The sequence below is a fragment of the Pogoniulus pusillus genome, chromosome 18, assembly GCF_015220805.1.
Source record: "Pogoniulus pusillus isolate bPogPus1 chromosome 18, bPogPus1.pri, whole genome shotgun sequence".
Taxonomy (NCBI): Eukaryota; Metazoa; Chordata; class Aves; order Piciformes; family Lybiidae; genus Pogoniulus; species Pogoniulus pusillus.
The window spans coordinates 18,976,173-18,996,083 of NC_087281.1; the positions used below are offsets into that span (position 1 = coordinate 18,976,173).

The window sequence follows — 19,911 nt, forward strand, 5'->3', positions numbered from 1 at the left end:
AGGCACAAAAGCATGAAGGAAAGGTTGAGAAAATTGAAGCAAACTATTGCTTGGAAGTTTGTTCCCCACAGTGAATCGACTAATTAGAGTTAAATGCAAGAGTAAAACACAATCCATGGTCTTCCACAATACTTAATTCAGTTTTGTACCTCTGACTCAGCACAGCATGATCTCTCTACCTGGTATTTTCACTTTGGTGCAGGTCACAGATACAAGTTGCTGACTGACAGGATGCACTTTACTTCTTACTATGTTTCACTTCACATTCCAGCACATGTGTTAGACGATGTGATGCAGCATTTTCCCATTATTCAACACTTAGCAGAATTGAATTGAGCACAGGATGAGTGGACTCAACGCTGCAGGACTGAATCTTACCGCAGTGCATTAAGTGTACTTTTGTATTTTCGCAGAGGCTTGAATTAACTGCACAGCCTTTGCTAGCAGCGAATTTCACAGCTCACCCTTTCATGTCACAGCTCGACACAAACCTGTTCCGCAACATCTGTGGCGGACCTACAAACACCCTGCTCTCGGATCCCGTCTTGCAAGCTCAGTTTCAAAGAGAATAGAGAGCTACCTGAAGTTCCCGGAACCCAGCGCTATCACTCTCACCTGCTTTATCCGGGGCGGAGCTCCCAGCGCAGTCACTCTCACCTGCTTTATCCGGAGCGGGGCGGAGCTCCCAGCGCAGTCCCTCCCACCCGCTTAACCCGGGGCGGGGCGGGGCGGAGCTCCCAGCGCAGTCCCTCCCACCCGCTTAACCCGGGGCGGGGCGGAGCTCCCAGCGCAGTCCCTCCCACCCGCTTAACCCGGGGCGGGGCGGAGCTCCCAGCGCAGTCCCTCCCACCCGCTTTACCCGGGGCGGAGCTCCCAGCGCAGTCACTCCCACTCGCTTTATCGGGGGCGGGGCGGGGCGGAGCTCCCAGCGCAGTCACTCCCACTCGCTTTATCGGGGGCGGGGCGGGGCGGAGCTCCCAGCGCAGTCACTCCCACCCGCGCGGGGCACGCTGGAGCCTGTAGTCGCGGTCGGGGGCGTGGCCAGTGCCCTCAGCGCGCGCTGCTTGAAAGCCCGGGCGGCCGCCACGCGCCACGGCTGCAGCGCAGCGGAGCGGAGCGGGTGAGAGCCGCGCGCGGCCTTTCCTTCCTTCCCCCCCTCCGCCGCCTCCCCTGCCGGGTCCGGGCGCTCGGCGCTCGGCGTTCGGCGGCGGTTGGCCGGCGATCGCGGCCGTTAGGTCGCAGCCTCCTCCCGGGGCTGTGGCGGCCCGCGCCAAGACAGAGGCGCTGCCGGCGCCAGGGGCGGACATCTGCCTTAGACCCTCTCCTCGCTGAAATGGTACAGCTCCTCGTGTCCGTGCGTGTGTGCCGCTGGAGGAGAGGCCGCGAAGGGCGGCGCGGGGAGCGTCCCTGAGGCTCTGCGGGCCCCTGGCCGAAGCGCGGCGGGGGAGGCGGCTGGATCTGGCCCCCCTTTTGTGCCCCGTCCAGATCCCGGCGTTGGGAAGCCTGCGCAGGGCCTACTGGCGGGTAGCTTCGTGCCTGCCGCCTGTGGGCAGCCCCATCCCCACACCGGCTTAAGCATTTTGCTTCTCTTCGGGCAGCGAAAAGGCGTTTCGGCTGCTCGGAGCGTATGGTAGTACTCCGAGGAGCTTCTTGTGTCTCTGATACAGTCCCGCACCCAGACTGCAACCTAAGCTGCCCCTCGTTGTATGAAGATCGAGACTCAAGCCTTGTGCTGACGCTTTTCATTTTCCCGGCTGGAGTCTAAGCCACACCATGGGAATTCACGGCCTCCTTCAGTTCATCAAAGAGGCTGCTGAGCCTACCCACGTGAAGAAATACAAAGGGCAGACGGTAGCCGTGGACACCTACTGCTGGATGCACAAAGGCGCTTATGCTTGTGCTGAAAAGCTGGCCCGAGGAGAGCCAACAGATGTGTAAGTTACTGCGTTTCGGTCTCAGCCCTCTTGCAAATCAAAGTTTTGTTAGCTTGGCATTTGTGAACTAAAAGGTGAGTTTAAGCAGTTTCACATTTCACTGTTGCTTCTGAATTGTGGGTCCCACTGGTACTTTAAGAAAATGGAAATATTTGCTGTAAGTGAATAGCTTTCCAACCATGTAAAATAAATATTGGTGTACACCCTGGGGGGGGGGCGGCTGAATCTGACATATTTTCTATCAAAACACTAAAGGTTACGTGGTTTCTTTCCAGCATGCCTCACTTCCATTGTAATCCAGTTTCTCAGATGAAATTCTGTAGATGCAATCATAGAATCATAGAATGCATTGGATTGGAAGGGAACCTCGAAGGTTAACTTGTCCAACCCCCTGTAGGGACATCTTTAAGTAGATGAGGTTGCTCAGGACCCCATCAAGTTTGACCTTGAGTGTCTCCAGGGCCAATTCCAGTATTTCACTACTCTCATTGTGAGAGACTTCCTTATGGCTAACCCAAATCTACCCTGCTCTAGTTTAAAACAGTTGCTCCTTGTCCTGTTGCTACAGGCCCTTCTGAACAGTCCTTTCCTCACCTACCTGTAGCATCCGTTCAGATATCTTCTCTTCTTTAGGCTGGACAGCCCAAGGTCTTGAAGCCTGTAAGAGGTGCTTAAGCCCTCTGATGATTTTCATGGCCCTCCCCTGGATCTCCCTCAGTAGGTCCATGTCCTTTCTGTGTTTAGAAGGCCAGAGCTGGACACAGTACTCCAGGTGAAGTCTCACTAGAGCGCAGTGGCAGAATCACCTTTCTTGATATGCTGTGCATGCTTCTCCCGTTTAGAAAGAAAGATGTTGTGTGAAGCTGTGTCAAAGGCTTTACAGAAGTCCAGATAGATGACATCCATTGCCCTTCACTTGTCCACTGATGTAGTCACTCCACTGTAGGAAGCCACTAGGTCGGTGACCAGGACTTGCCATTGGTGAAACCATGCCGTCTGTCTCAAATCACCTTTCTCTCCTCCATGTGCTTTGGTATAGCCTTGTGAAGGAGATTCTCCTCCTCAAAGATCTCCCCAGGCACAGAGGCCACACTGTCACATTGGTAATTTCTGGAGTCCTGTTTTCTAAGCTTTTAGAAGGTGGGCACAATATTTCCCTTCTTGCAGTTACTAGGGACTTCACCTGTTTATATGTTTAAAATTCCATCTTATTTTCAGGAACTCTTTTTGTAGAAAGAGATAGTGTGTAAATAGTGCTGTGACAAATGTAGCAATTCTGAGGAATTCTGATAGATGTGTTGTGTGTTGAATGAGATACAAGTTTTGTTGCTTAACCTAAGTAAGGGTAGCTTTTGTAATGTTGATTTTTCATTCACATTTGTTAGTGAGGAAATGAACAGAAACTGTCATATATCAAGTTGAGTTTTGGAGCTTAGGTCAGACTTGCATACATTCTTTCCCATCTCTGGAAAATTGCTGAAATCCTGGTTTAGATTCACCTTAATTTAAAACTATATTCAATCTATCTTTTCAGAAATAAAGCTATACTGGTTAGGCTAGATCAAACTTCACTTAAGGATTTTATTAAATGTGTGAGTGTCTGCCTTGCACAAGCTTTTAAGTAATGTACTGTGCTTGTCTGCCATTATGAATCAAGTTGCTGAAACTAAAAAGATGATCTGTTTTAACTTGTAGCATTTTTGTCAGTGTTGAATTCTAATGTAGCAAGACAAAACTGAATTGTACTTGAGTTCTTATTTCATTCTGTGTAGAAATAGGAAGCACAGTCAGTCCAGTTCTGGGTTGAAAGTGGAGCTCTCTTGTTCAAAAGAACATTTAAGTGTTCTCATTCTTTTTGTGATGCTGGGGAAATATATGGCCTGTTGAGATCCTTTAACAGTAGTCCTAAATATACAGTTCTTGTTATCTGCAAACAGAAAATATGCAATTGACTTGTGCTCAACAATAAAGCTTATCTCCTTTTCTTACTCTTAATATTGTCAATACAGGTATGTAGCTTTCTGTATGAAACTTGTTGATATGCTCCTCTCATTTGGAATTAAACCAATTTTGGTATTTGATGGATGCACCCTGCCTTCTAAGAAAGAAGTGGAAAAGGCCCGACGAGAGTAAGTACTGAACAGTATTGATTTGCAAGCAAATAAGTATGTTTCACACTACGATTAATTTTCAAAGTTGGAAAAGCTCAGGCATCAGCTTGGCAGTAATCTCTGGTAAACTTCCCTTCAATGCAGTGTTATGTCATTTAATTTACATTTCAAAATCATCCAAACCTCTTCTTAGAGATTTTATTCCAAAAATAGAGATGCACTTCACAAATGAAAGCACTGTTATAGAGGAAGGAAGTAAATCTCTGAGCATTAGTTCCTGTAATGTATTAAAGGCTTCTGGTTTACCCAACTTTGTTACCTTTGGACAAATATATTTCTTCTCAGTATGATTTTAGTTAAAATTAACACCACCTTCCTCATCTTTTTCTATACATAATCAAGTCAACTTATTTCAGGTTTGGATTCTGGTTGCTATATAATGAGATTTCTCAATGAAACAGTGAGAATTTTTCACTAGTGTTTTGTATTCATAGGTTTTCATGGGATGTGTAATTCCTTGAGCATGGAGTGACCAAACTGATAATTGAAATTAAGTAAATGATGCCTTCTGCCCTCTAAACCAATAGGTATCTAATGCCAGATACTTGTGAATGTCATTAAATCTTTTTTACTGCAGCTTGAGTGAGCATGTGTCATTTACACTTCTGCTTTCTATTTCTGAGTTGTTACTCTTTTCTGAGAAACCATTGTAAATTGTAACATGCCCTTCTAATCATCTCTGTCACTGCAATGGCTGGGTTATTCTTGTATTTGAAAACATTAGGCAGTCGAAGAGATGTGGAAAATGTTCATCTGCAGAATAATTCTGCCTCTCCTGCTTCTTCTTAGTCCTTTTTGCTAGTTGTTCTTTTGAGTGAAAAAGAGTTATTTCATTGGATATGTTTTTCTCTTTCAGGAAGCGTCAAGCCAGTCTTCTGAAGGGGAAACAATTGTTGCAGGAAGGGAAACTGTCAGAAGCTAGGGAATGTTTTGGGCGTAGTGTAAATGTTACCCATGTAATGGCTCGTGAAGTCATGAAAGTAAGTTGTCAATGCTATTGATGATGTCAGTTTGGAAAATAAATCTATGCTGTAAGTAGCATGTCTTACACTGCATTTGTATGGCTACATTACTAGCCCTTCTGCGTAGGGAAGGGAAATAATAACCTTGTAACTTTCTAGTTGTCTTGCATGCATTGGAGTTTTAGGCACAATTAACAAACTTGAAGAGTACTTCAAGTTTATTATTGCCCAGTTGTGTAAGTAATGATTCTATGTCAGTTGAAATACTTCTTTCAACTGCTAGAAACTAACTTTTAGTACAGTGTTGCTGCACAAAAACTAAACACTACTTTTAAAGGCTTGTGGTTTTTTGTCTTCTTGGCAAGTTCCAGAGAATAGAATGCTTAAACCATTTCTAGTTGCTTTTTACTACAACTGCTAGAATCTTCCATTACTAGAATCATTATTGAAATAATATTTCATAAGACTAGTACTGCTTCCCTTTGTCTAAAATATAACTTGTGTGAGTTTGAAGTTGTCACCTGGGGTCAGATGCTGGGAGCTCAGTGTTACAGGCCAACACAGTAGAGATTATATCTGTAAACTAGGCTAAACTACCTGAAATGTGATGTATTTTTAAAAAATATGACTTATTGGAGTCTAATGGAAGGGATGGGTGTTTGATTTAAAATCCCATTTTCTTTTTAAATAGAGATTCTTATGCTTTCAGATGTCTTAAGGTAATGACTGAAAATTGATGCAAGGTATTTGCACGCTTCTTGTTTATGTACAGGCTGCTCGAGCCCGGGGAGTTGACTGTATTGTTGCTCCTTACGAAGCTGATGCTCAGCTGGCTTATCTTAACAAGACTGGCATGGTTCAAGCCATAATTACAGAAGACTCTGATCTTTTAGCTTTTGGATGTAAAAAGGTATGGAAGAAAATACTAATAGTGTTTACTTCTCACTAATATCTTACTTGGTAACTACAGATTCTGCTTTTGTTTGCTGTATGTATTTCTCCTCTACAGTAAAAGGAGGAAACAGAAGAGATGACAGTAGCATTCAGTCCATTTCCCCAAAGTGCAACAAACTTAGCTTATCTGGGTAAAAAAATATTGTTTTCAATTTCAGGTGTTCCTGAAAATTGACAAATTTGGCAATGGATTAGAGATAGATCAAGCCCGACTGGGGAACTGCAAGCAGCTTGGAAATGTATTTACAGAAGAGAAATTCCGCTATATGTGTATTCTTTCTGGTTGTGACTACCTCTCCTCAATTCATGGAATTGGATTAGCTAAAGCATGCAAGTTACTGAAATTAGCCAACAATCCAGATATTATAAAGGTAAACTTGATTTTGTTTTGTACGTTGGCTTGCTGGGAGCCTGCATCAGTGTATTGCAAATGAACATTGAATTGAAACTGTGAGGGGTTCTTGAGTTCCTCTGTTTTGAGGAGAATGATAAAAGAATTGTTCTTCATTTGTGCTTTAGAAAGATGCTGAGCTAAACTTAGGCATTGAAGCTGTTATAAATTTAATGAGATGCACCAAAGAAAACTTAAGTAAAGAATTGTTCTAATACTTCAGGGGGATATATCTGAGGAGAGACTTAGTTTTTTGTAAGGCTCTGGATTTTCTTACCTTCATTACCTATTCTTTGTCCTGATTTTGCAGATTAGTTATTAGAACTGCTAAATTAACTCTTACTTTTGCATAAGTGCAATTTCATCTGTGTGTGGGAGGGGCAGGACTTGGGAATTTTTGATTCCTTTGTTGCATTTAGTTATGGATGGATACATTTATATGTTGAAAATACTATAGCAAGAGAAGTTTGGTGTGGTAAAACAAGATGAAGTGTTTCTCGTCCCATGTGTGAAATGAAAACAAACCTTGTATTAGGAAATGTAAAGGCTGAGAGTGGAATAAATTCTGTGTAGATAGTAAGGGAGAAGACAGATTTTTAAGAGTTAATGAGAAAAAGTATCTTGCATGGCTGTCCTGGAGACAGATAGATCTAATCCAGGAAAGCTCTTAAATATGCTGTCTAATTAACTTAATGTGGTGTTTTCTTTAAGTTACTTGTATACTTCAATGTGTTTTGTTTTGCTTTTGCATGGTTGTTTTTTTCCTTCTTGGAATGTACACGAAGAACTATGATTTTTAGTTTTAAAGTATTTTATAAAGCAGGCATCAAATCAACTGGTTTGTTGGCTGTTGTGGAATTAAAAAGGGAACTTTGAGCTTTCCCCATACGAACCTTTTAATGCATCCCTTTTTGAGCCAAATCTCAAGATTTAATAATTGGAAAAAAATATGTTTGGTAATTTGTCATAATTCATCACTGCTGTTTTCTAGCAGTGTTGGAAAGTCATGAGTGACTCAAAAGATAGAACATGATTTAACAGTGCCTGTTCAAACTTGTTATTGAGATGAGTACGTTTGCCTATATTTAGAACGTATGGCTGTAACACAGCTGGAAAGAGGTTCCTGCCTCTAGCAGTATGATAAACTTGATCTTCAAAAGAACATAAGCTGGCTTTTGTGATAATGGAAAATAGAGGACAATGAATTTTTAGAAGCTTATTTCTAATGCACCACTCTAGAATATATGAGGAGCTAACGGATCAATACACAATCTTTTGTGACGAGTAGTAGACGAGGGAGGGGAAATAAAAATGTTTTTTTTCCATCTGAAAAACACCCATTGTTTGCTTAAGTGTTGGGATAATAATTTCATGCACATATATACCTTAAGGAGATACTCTGTATTTATTCACTAAGAAGCACTTATAAAAAGTTTATGCTATCTATGTTATTGTAAACAATTTAAGAGTGGGAAAATAACGTATACAAGCTCTCTTTTAAGTTGAATCTGTTTCGTTACAAGCTAAGATACTTAGTAGTTGGAACGTATTTAACCTGTGCAACCTGTTTCAATGAAGCATTTAAGCATTTTTAAACTTTCTTTTTTAACAGGTTATTAAGAAAATAGGGCAGTACTTGAAGATGAATATAACAGTACCAGAAGAATACATACAGGGTTTTACACGAGCCAATAATACATTCCTTTATCAGTTAGTTTTTGACCCTGTCAACAGAAAATTAGTTCCTCTGAATCCATATGAGGATGATATTGATCCAGAAACACTAACTTATGCAGGACGGTATCCTTTGTGTTGAAACAGCAGTGTCTTATACTTTTCACTTCATCTGTGGTATGCTTATCATTCTGCATTGCAATTCTGCAGTTCATTAAACCCTCACTTTTCTGTTGTCTTAGAAAGCATTTTGATTTTGTTTGGGTTGTTTTTCTTTTGCTCTGATTTTAGTTAGTTTTTCAAGTGCCTGTCATTGACATGTAGTTGTGGTAATAAATTACTGATTTCTCTTCATTATAGAAAACAACTTGCTAAATACAGGTTATATTTAAACTTTTTAAATTGTTTTATCACTTTCTGTCTGTGTTAATTTCTGCCTGGTTAATTCTTGTAGTCTGTATTATACCCTACCCTAAGCATTTCCTGTCCTTTTCCTGTAGAACAAATAGTATTTTGCTACATTTGTGTAACATAAATTTCATCATGGAAGAGTAGGAAAATGAAAAGAAGGAACTGTTGAAGCAGGTAGTAGCTTTATATGTTCTTCAAGCCTCCCAGTCTCTGACATGTCCAGAAATTACGAAGGAGAAATGTGTTAACTTTCCTAGCAATGACTTCTGTGATTTGCCAAGCATTGCAGACCTCTTATAATTGCTGTTGCTTCAGACTGAGCCATAAGTAGCAGTATTAATGCTTTTGGTTAATATTCTAGCAGTGCTTTTTAGCACAAAAAGTGGGAAATAAAATAAATTCCATGCTGTGGTTCTTGAAATGTAATATAATACTTGTATATTTTCCTTTAATATGATGATAACAGACATTTTGGTGATAGTACTGCATTTCAAATAGCCATTGGCAACATTGATGTCGATACAATGGAACAAATTGATAATTATAACCCTGACACTGCACAGGTAACATCCTTTGTTTTGAAGTTACATGTTAGAATTTTGGTGTGGGTCTGAACATTCAGAGGAAAATATGACTGAATGTTTTCTGCAGCTGACTTGCCAGAGAAGCTATTTTGCTGTTGCAGAAACTATATGCTCTCACACATTTCTCATTCTTTGTACTGGTAAAAATTGTACTTTTCATGGCATTTAACTTCAGTGTGTGTTTTACTTCTAGACTAAAGAAATAAGTCCTTAATCTTATTGACAGAAATAACTGCTTCAGAAAGATCTCAAGGAGATTGCATCTAAGTATATAACTGAGGAAGGTATTTTCCCAGATTAGGTTTTCTGAACAGAAATAAAATTGAGATGAGCAGTTAGTCACTTCTGCCATACTTTTGTGGCAGCACAAAAAGAATTTGTATCAGAAGTGAGAGATGTGGGAGCAAAACAAAAGGCTTCTGTAGAGTATGTCACTACTTGTACAAATGTCAAAATGACTTTATTTACTAAATCAGCATATATGTAGAAGGCAAAATTATAAATCTATGTCTTTTTTTTTTCTGTAGCCTGTGCAGCAGAGAAGTTGTGGCTGGAATGACAGGCAAGCTAATCATGTAAATAGCATTTGGAGCAGAAACTACAAGCCTGGCTCCAGCGCAGATATCGTTCCTCATAAAATGCATTTGGTAGAGAAACCACTGACCAAAGGCATGGAGAAGATAATTAGTGTTAAAGGGCTAAAAGTTTCAAGCAAAGAGCCCTTGGAAAAAAGGCCAAGAAGTGGTATGTGAGCCATAATATTGAAACCTATGTAAGGATTAAGGATGGCAGTAAGCTTTCAGCAGCACTTGATTTTAACTTTCTTTAGTTTGCTGTAAAACCTTGTTGGTTTCAATTTTAAGCTGGTTTATGTTTTAATGCCGTTTGGGTTTTTGCTTTGTTTTAATTTCCATCTTATAATAGGTTTTGAAGAAGTGAGAATAGCCTATTTTTCCTGGGGTTGATAGTTGGCCAGACAGGAAATTCTTCTAACATCCTTGTGCCTGTATCCTTGTCAAGGGTATTCTTTACTTCAGTGTTTTCACTTCTTCTAGTAAATCTATCATCTTCACTACCTAACATATCTGCTATAATGAACTGCAGGCTTACAGTAGAAGGAGCACTTCTTTGATCTAGTTGTGCCTGATCTGATTTTTTCTTTTCTGGGGGTGCCTTTGCTTTTAGCTTTGCTACTAGGGCTCATTTTTTTGACCTCGTTACTCCAGATTTCATTTTAGCCCCTGGTTTATCAAAGCTTGTAGTTAGTTTAGTGACTTGCCTTTAAGTCAGCTTCAGTTTTGCTTTTAAAGTGTTGGAATAAGACCCAAATCAACCAAACATCATGTTTCAGTTGACTTGTTATGCCTTTATCTAGCCTTTAGTTTCTTTTAGGGCTACATACTAGAAAATAACTGTGTTAAAGACTTCTAAACTAAAATGTGAAGCATGTTCTTACCAGATCTTACTAAAACTAAAGTCTGTGAGTAATATATAATGCTTAATTATCTCGTAACTGGTTAATTCTAGACTGTGATCTGACACTGCTGCTTAAATTCTGTAGATATTGAAGAAATCTCAGATGGAGATCTGTTGACCCAGTATTCATTTTCAAAAGCAAAAAAACCCAAAGGGTGTGATCATGATAATCAAGTACAAAAGAGTGTCTCAGCAATACAAAGCCTTGATTCTTCAGGGAATTCTGTCATTCAGCAAAGCTCTGGCTCACGGCCCAGCGTTAGAAATAAATTTGCTTCCTTTCTACAAAAGAAAAACAAAGAGAAGGATGCTGTAATTGTTCCAGGAACAAAAAGCAGGTAGGCTTGCATCACATGTTTTAGTAAGTATCAAAATGGTATTTGATGTCATTATTGCTGAAGTAACCCAAACACTGAAAATGAGAAAAATGCTACCTCAGATATTTTGATGCAACTGTATTTATGCATTTGTAACTCTGAGCTGAGAAACTCTTTGTACTAGGTATGGCATCTGTGTGACACAAGTAAATGAGAGACTATTCAATGTGGTCTAGCCTCTGGGTATCAAAATTAATTAGGAACTGGTCATAGTTCTATTCTGGGTAAAGGTCATATGCCATCTCAAAAAATAAAATAGCTGCATTGTGGCAAGTATTTAAGCAAGTAAGTGAATATATGGACATGTTGACAGGGTACTTTTTGGTTTTTCTTACAGTATGACTAGGTTTGACTTTACTGAATAATACATATCTGTTCTTATCCCGTCCCACTCACTCAGTGCTCCTGATCTCTGCACAAGCATTCTGAGAAGAGGGACTTTTGTTTTGGTTTTTAAATTGGCTGTGTCTTATGAGTTACTTAGTCACATTTGACCACAGCTACTTGAATTGCTTTTACAAAGCATTATCAACTATCATAATTATGTCTCTTAATGTGTATATTTCATCTTGAATATTTTTGAGCAATATAGTTTTTCAGTATAGTCTTAATACTGATGTGCTCTAGCTTTAACACATGCTTTCCTAGGCTGAAAGGTTTTCTAATGCTGTGTCAGTGACTTTAGCTTCTTTAAAACAGTGTTCAACTTCTTAAAAAGTTCTGACTTGTACTTATTCTTAGAAGCTCCTGCTATAGTGTGGAGAATAACTATCTATTGGATATATACTGTATTACTGCTATATATAGTAGATATAGGCCATGGGCTGCATCAAAGAAGCATGACCCTCATGTTGAGTGAGGCGATTCTACCCTGCACTGAGGAGACTTCACCTAGACATACGAACCTTTAGGAGTGGGTCTGGAGGAGGGCCACACAAATGATTAGGGAGCTGGAACACCTGTTGAAGAAAGGTTGAAAGAGTTGGGGTTGTTCAGCTTGGAGAAGAAAAGGCTCTGGGAAGGCTTTACTGTGGCATTTCAATCATCAAAGGATTTCTATGGAAAAGATGAGGACAGACCTTTTAGCAAGGCTTGTTGCAACAGGACAAGGGGTAATCATTTTAAATTGAGAGAGGAGATTTAGAGTAGATATAAGGATTGCTTTTTTTTAATGATGAGGATGGTGAAACACCTCAGGTTGCCTTCCTGGAAACATTCAGGTTCAGGTTGGATGGGGCTCTGAGCAACATGATGTAGTTAAAGATGTACTTGCTCACTGCAGGGGGGTTGTACTAGATGACCATTAAAGTCTGCTTGCAACCAAAACCATTGTATGAGTCTATAACTACGTTCTAATTTCTTTAATGAGAGGCACTGCAATGTTTCTCTCATTTTTAGCTTTATGAATATATTCTTAAACTTTGTAGGATTCCTAGATACTTCTCTTTTTCAGATGACAAACCTTATTACTATTTCAGTCAATGAATGACATGTTTTACAGATACTTTCTCCCCCTCTTCTTTCACTGTTGCTGTTAAACACCTCCCTGGGGGAGACCAAGTGAAATTTCCCAGTGTCAAAGCAATTTGTGTCTGTAAGTGCAGGCAGAAAAACAAACTCCACACAATTCAATGTGAAGTCCCACTGGAGATGTTTATTGCTGTCTTTTCCTCTATTTATATAGTCTTGAGCATAAAGCACACACACATTAGCATAATCTAGGCAAGTTCAGCCCAGTCCTTTTCATACATCACACCTTGTTTTTCCCCTTATCCAGATGTCCCACTATCTTTCCTCCCCTATGGGAGGCATCCTGAAGCTGTGGGAATGAAGGTCAAATGCTTGTACACTACTCACTTGCCTTGCATTCCCAGGTGTAAGTGCACTTGAAAAATAAAATTGTTGGATAGAGACAATTCTTGGATTTTGGAGGTGTAATACTCATTTGTCTTAACATCTTATTTTTTTTTCCTAGGTTTTTCTGTAATGACATGATGTTTGACAATAGAGCAAAGCTAGATGACAGTGATCTGACTCAAGATGCTGAGCAAGTGTGCCAGGAACAAAAAGTAAAAGATGCAGCAGAAGATGTTTCTCGCTTTTCAGAAACTGAAAAATCCACAAGTGCTGTCGTTACACCACCTGGAGAAACACAGAAAAATTGCTTCCAATGGTTTAGCAGCTTCACAAGTAAACCAGGAAATCCTTCTCTGTCTCGTCCTGTATTTTCTCAGCAGTTCCACCAACAGAGAAGCAATTGTGTTGTATCCCAGGAAGATCAGCTTAATGGGGTACAAGCAGAGAGCGAGTCAATGTGCAGTGAAGTGGAAGAAGAATCTTCCCTCCTAACAGAACTGGAAGAGTTATCAGAGTCTCAAAGGTCTCGTGAGCTTCCAGAACACAAATTGGAGTCTTCAGAAGGTGTGGAAGTGTCTAAAAACAAATCCCATGCAGAAGTAAGAAAACTAGACATTGCTTCAACATTTGCTTTCCCTTTTCACCCTAATTCCTTTTATGATTTAAAGTTTTCTCTTCAAAATGATACCCTGCAGATTATGTAGCTTGTGCTAATGAACATTTTCAGTGTTTTACATAGTTGTGTAGAATGGCTTGATTTACTATATGAAATCAAGTTTGTTCTCTGGCTCAAGTCTGTCTTCAATTTTTGCATTGCTATCACTACAGTAACTTTGAAAGAAACCTCTATGTAGTCTAGCATTTTCCCTCTGCTTTTCTTTGCCTCTGGAAAAAAAACTGTCAGAGAGCATATGTGTGTTGCCATAGTCTTGCTTGCTGAAAAAAAAAGATCAAGGTTTTAAAATAAATTCTTAGCTTTTCTAAGAAGATTATACCTTATAATTATAGAGATTAAAAAAATGTCCTCTGGGGAGGGTGAAACAGCCAGGACTGTCCTGTGCTCCAAAAAAATCCCCAATCCACAAAGCAAATCCAAAAAACTAACACCACACAAAACCAAAACACCACCAACCTGTTTTAAATGCCAATGAATTTATGAATTTTCTCTTCATGAAGGAATCTGACTCCAGTTCAAAAGTGGTTGATCACCAAGGTACTCCATCTCCAGCATTTTCTGCTGCTGAATTTGATAGGAAAACTGTCATAATAAAGACCAAGGTAAGAATTCTCTTAACTTTACTATGAGCTCTACTAAGCTCCAAAAAACAGTTTGTGTTTTGTGCTAGATCATTCTAAAAATCTTAACAAAACAATCTTAATCAGTGCTTGTGTTGGCAGGAGAGAGCTTTATTCCTGTTCATCTATATCAGATTTAAGGTGAAATATAACCAGTCTGCCTATGATTGATACAGTAGTTGCAACTTGTTTGGGTTTAAGTACTGAGATATAAAATAAGAAGCCAAGATAAGCAAGAAATCCACTTCTTAATTTCATTTGGATATCCTAAATATATAGATTTTATGATATGAACCAGTCATGTTCATAATTCAAATACAGTCACAAGATACAGCCTCATTTCATTGCTTGTCTTTTATAAATCCACTAGTTTACTTTTCTCTTTCCTCTTTAACTAGGAAAAGTATGTTAAAAAGTAAAATTTCAAGATCTGGAAAGGTTTTAGTCAACAATTCTTGTTTAATTGTTTTAATTAAAAGCTGTATTAGCCACTAATGAATCTGGATGAAAGGATATTTTTCTCCCAGAGCTTCAATTCTGTGTGGTTTCTTGGTTATCTAAGAATATACAAGTCCCTTGTCTTTTTGACATTTTTAAGAGCTTTAATCATTTGTCTGGTTTGCAAAACTTCTAAGACCTGGTTGTAGCCAGGTGGGGGTTGGTCTCTTCTCCCAGGCAACCAGCAACAGAACAAGGGGACACAGTCTCAAGTTGTGCCAGGGGAAGTCTAGGCTGGATGTTAGGAGGAAGTTCTTCCCAGAGAGAGTGATTTACCACTGGAATGGGCTGCCCAGGGAGGTAGTGGAGTCACCGTCCCTGGAGGTGTTCAAGAAAAGCCTGGATGGGACATTTAGTGCCATGGTCTAGATGACTGGCTTGGGCTGGGTGATAGATTGGACTGGATGATCTTGGAGGTCTCTTCCCAACCCAGTTGATTCTATGATTCTATTCTATCTAAAAGTGCTTTAACTCCTAAAGCATTGCCATTAGAATTGGCCAAAATATTCATAAGTCAAATGAAGACAGTTTTATCTTCCCTCTATCCCTATATGTTTCTTGTAGACAAGACTAAAAATCGCAAGCATCTCTGCCAAGCAAGAACCTTGTGTGTATTTTGTGTAATAGTGACATCTGGTGGTCGTTAGTACCCTCTGTGGTGAATTGGAATTTTATTCTGGAACACTCAATTACAAAAATTGATACTTTCTGATCAGATTAACATTTGTTCCAGTGGGTTCTTTGGGGGACCAGGGAACACATGCACACACAGGTACCCCCGTTTGGGTACAGTTTCTGTAGTGAGCAGAGATATTCCCAATTAGAGCCTAGAGCCTTTTCAAGCCTTACAAGCCTTGCCTTGTGCATCTTCAGGGATGGGGCCTCAACCATCTCTCTGGGCAACCTGTTCCAGTCCTCAGCCACCCTCATGGTGAAGAACTTCTTCCTAACATCCAATTTAAAACCATTGTCTTATCCCTGCAGGCCCTTGTAAACAGCCTTCATGTAGGCCCCCCTCAGGTACTGGAAGGTGGCAGTTAGGTCTACCTGGAGCCTTCTCTTCTTCAGGCTCCCTCAGTCTGTCCTCATAGCAGAGGTATTCCAACCCCCTGATCATTTTTGTGGCCCTTCTCTGGACCAGCCCCAGCAGGTCCTTATCCCTCTTGAATTGCGGGACACAGGCCTGGACACAGTATTCCAGGTGAGGTCTCACCAGAGCAAAGTAGAGTGACAGAATCACCTCTCTGTATCTGCTGGCAATGCGTCTTTTGATGCAGCCCAGGATGTGATTAGCCTTCTAGGCTGCAAGCACAAACTGTCTGCTCATGTCCAGCTTCTCATCTGCCAGCACCCCAAGTCCTTTTCTTCGTTTTCTACTATCACCTCCACCTTCAGCCTGTATTGATCATGGCTGTCGTTCCAAACCAGGTTCAGGACCCTGCACTTGATCTCATTAAACCTCATAAGGTTCACTTGGGCCCACCTCTCCAGCTTGTCCAGTTCCCTCTGGATGACATCCCATTCCTCTGGCTTATCCACAGCACCACTCAGCTTGGTGTCATCTGCAAACCTGCTGATGGTTCACTTGATCCCACTATATATATCATTGATAAAAGTAGTAAATAGTACAGGTCCCAGGATGGACCTCTGGTTGACACTATTTGTCACTGCCTTTCCTCTGGACTTCAAGCCATTGAGCACCCCCCTCTGGATGTGACTACCCAGCCAATTCCTTATCCACTGAACAGTCTACCCATCAAAGCTCTACCTTTCCATCTTGGAGAGTACGAGTTGTGGATGACTGTGTCAAAGGCCTTGCAACATTCCACATAGATCACATCCATAGGTTGTCCCTTAGTTGCTGACATATTTGCTTTCTATGATAAAGTGACTAGGTTGGTCAGGCAGGATTTTCCCCTAGTAAAGCCATGCTGGCTTTACTGGCTTGAATCACATCCCTGCCCTCCATGTTGGTTGCTTCTCTCAATTAACTAGAAAGGGAACAAGAGGGAATGGTGTCAAGCTGTATCAAGCTGGACATGAGGAAAAATTTTTCACTGAAAGACTTGTCAGGCATTGGGACAGACTGCCCAGGGAGGTGGTTGAGTGTTTAAAAACTGTGTAGGTGTAATGCTTGGGGATATGGCTTAGTGTTGGACTTGACAGAGTGGTGTTAATGGTTGGACACAATGATCTTGAAGGTCTTTTCCAACCTAAATGATTCTGTGATTCTCTGAAACTTAAGGCTAGTTGCATTTGAAAGATATACTCTGACCAAGCACTGCTGTTTTGAGTTCTAGATAGATAAGAAGGTCCAACTAGAGTTGGATTATCCTCAGGATAATCAAATTGATACCTGTGCTCTGCTTAGGTTTCATGAAAACATGGAACAGTAGGTATCTCAGAGGGTGATACCGAAGAGTAGCTTCTCTTAAGATTCTAAATGACACTGAAGAGCTTCTGTGGTGCTCTCATGTAAGCAGATGAGAAAAAAAAATACTCAGCAGACTTTGAAAACTGTGTCTGTGGCTTCTTAGAATACAAAGACTGTGGAAACTGATTTGTCAGTTTGTACAGCTGCTTTATGTTTAATGAGTTTGAAAAGTCATTTTTCAGATTGTAGAAGTTGTCTATCTTGTGGCAATTTAGACTATAATAACTTCACACTGTGCTGAGATACTGTGCCTCAATGGTTACAATAAAAATATCTCTTGCTTGCAGGTTGTCATTTTTAACCATTCTTCCTCTACTGTTAAAATCTCACAGGTTCCTGGTTTACATAAATCCAGTTACATAGGGTCACGTAGTGTAACAAAGCTGAAGCCACTGACGCCAGCTAAAGCAAGTGGATTAAGCAAGAAACTGTCACCTGTGCAGAAGAGAAATCACTGTGATGCTGAAAATCAGATGGGGCTGCAAACCACCATTAGTGAACTCCGGAAAAACTTCCAGTTTAGAAGGTGAGTTGCTTTCAGCACTTTGATTAGACCTCTGTATACTGTTTTTCCAAAGAAACTTTCCACATGTCTGCACAACTCAATTAAGATAACAGCTTAAGATAGATATCTTCTACATGCAATTTTGAATTTCTTAATACAACTGAAATCTGATTTGTTCAAAGTATCCTCTTCTAATTACTTTTTTCTTTCTAACCAAGAAAAACTCTTAGCTAAAATTCATTTTAGTTCACATGAAAAATATTCCTATGGTTTGACCTCAAATAATGAAGGACATTCCTTAGTCTAAATGTAAAAAGCTGCCTGGAATTTACCAAACTTAATTGAATACAAGGTTGTTTCCATTCATGTGCCTCCCACATTTTCAGGTGGCTGATTACCATCTTGAAAGTAGAACAGTTTTGACAAACTGAAGGAATATTTCTTTTAGCAGTCTCTGGTTACAAAAGATGGTTTTGCATATTGTCAAATGCCATTTTCCCTTGTGCAGATAACTTGGTTGGTTTGAAGTTTCTGCAAATATGTTCAAGGTTTGAACTTGAGAGAATATGATTATTTAAATACCTCAAACAAACCAGCACTCAAAACTCAACTAAACAACTGAAAATAAACTCCCCCCAAAAAAAACCAAAACAAAACCTTGGTCTGTTCCCATAGGCTCAGGTAGATGCTCCTGGTGGCAAAGCTTTCCCAGATTCAAGTAGTTTCAACTTTAATCAGAAGCAAAATGGGTAGAACAAAAATTTTCTTCTTGCATTAAATACTAAATGTGAGACTGGTCAGCAGAGGCTAACTCAGATGAATATACTGCAGTAGCTCAGGTCCTTGGGGTAGGCTGTTATAAACATACAGCTGATTTCTGTTTGAAATATAGTATACACAGTATTAGTATCTTTTAGAAATCTCTTTATTATCCTCTTAATGCAGGTTAAGAATAAGTTTCAGAGCAGAAATGTTTATGCTTTACACCTAATTAGGAATGTCTGACTATGGTTGCTCACAGGGATAAGATTGATATAGATTTGATTTATCAGAATACAGGCAATTAGAACAGTGAGCCTAGATGGTACTCTGTGCCTCTTCTCTGCTAATGGTCACAAGACTTGGCTGCTAACACTCTCATTTTATCCATGCAGTTTTGGTTGGTCTGTAACTTCTGGGTAGACATAAATATATATATCCTCAGTGTATATGTAACTTATTAGGGGACTCTTCTTAACTTATTTCACAAAAAAAAAAAGGTTTGCTCCCTGGCAGGACTTGCTTAGTTCTGAGTTTTTCTGGGTTTGTTTCAGATTTTAAAACGTTTCTGAATTAGCCCTATGTCTGAAGAATTTTATTGTCTGATGGCAAATCACTGGGACATTAATTTGTTCCACCATCATGTTAAGTCTCATGGTAGACATAGGAAGCTACAGTTATTTATCTTACAAGACTTAAATGTTAAGAATGTACAACCCACAGTAGGATGGGATACATACAGTCTCTCAGATATAAAGCTAAGAGGTATTACTTTGTCCCAAAGATAACTGAAACTGCTGAAATCACTAAAACTGAACACATTCACTGAAAGTGAAGTTGAAATAAAAAGTTTCTACTGCAGATTTTTTTTTGTTTGGGCTTGTTGATTGATGTTTTAACTATGTGATCTTACAGGTCTGTGGTTAGAAACATAAAATATCCTAATGTTCTTGGGTTTTGTTTTGTCTTTTTTTTTGTGTGCAGAGAGTATGAAAAACTTCCTTCTTGTAAAAAGCCAGATCCATTGTCTCCAATCAAAGATAATATACAGCTCACTCCAGAAACAGAAGAAGAAATTTTTAATCATCTGGAACATAGTTGTGTTCAGAGAGCCATATTCCCTTGATCTGTATCCTTGCACAATGTGATGAGTTTTTAGTCACTGCTGAAATTTATCTTCTGGATATTTCATCAATGTAGAGAAGATGCTTTGAAAACCAACTAAATATTTTAGTCTGACTAGTGACTTGTCATCTTTTTTTTTTTATAAAAGTGTAAGTTGAAAGACATAGTTCTATGATGACTGGAATAAAACCCTTCAGATTCCTGTGTTTTGATTCAAAGTCCTTTGCTAAACTTCTGTCCAAACTTTTCAGCTGCCAATAGGCATTTCATGTAGGTCACATGCAGTTCAAGTTGCCAACAACGGCTGTGGCTTTGGCTTTGCACTATACCAACAGAACAAGTCTGTGGCTTTATTTTTAATAACTGATAATTTTTTTGGCTGCTTCTTTCCTCTTGAGCTTAGTCTACCTCCAAAGCAGGAGTAAAACTGCTGTTGAGTATTCAACCTTGACTATACTTCCGTCACTCTGTTTCTTTTCCCTATGAGGTAAGACTTGCTGTCT

At 39.9% G+C, this 19,911-nt stretch overlaps 1 protein-coding gene across 1 annotated transcript; it reads left to right on the plus strand.

The window, feature by feature from the left end:
• Positions 1-1,195: 1,195 nt before the first annotated feature.
• On the plus strand, positions 1,196-19,626 carry EXO1 (exonuclease 1). Its single transcript, XM_064158634.1, has 13 exons — positions 1,196-1,934; positions 3,944-4,063; positions 4,962-5,085; positions 5,840-5,977; positions 6,180-6,392; positions 8,025-8,212; positions 8,964-9,060; positions 9,609-9,825; positions 10,643-10,895; positions 12,910-13,390; positions 13,968-14,069; positions 17,352-17,545; positions 19,268-19,626. Exons 1-13 carry the CDS (start codon positions 1,774-1,776, stop codon positions 19,407-19,409), a joined length of 2,430 nt encoding a protein of 809 aa, XP_064014704.1. The 5' UTR covers positions 1,196-1,773; the 3' UTR covers positions 19,410-19,626.
• Positions 19,627-19,911: the final 285 nt, after the last annotated feature.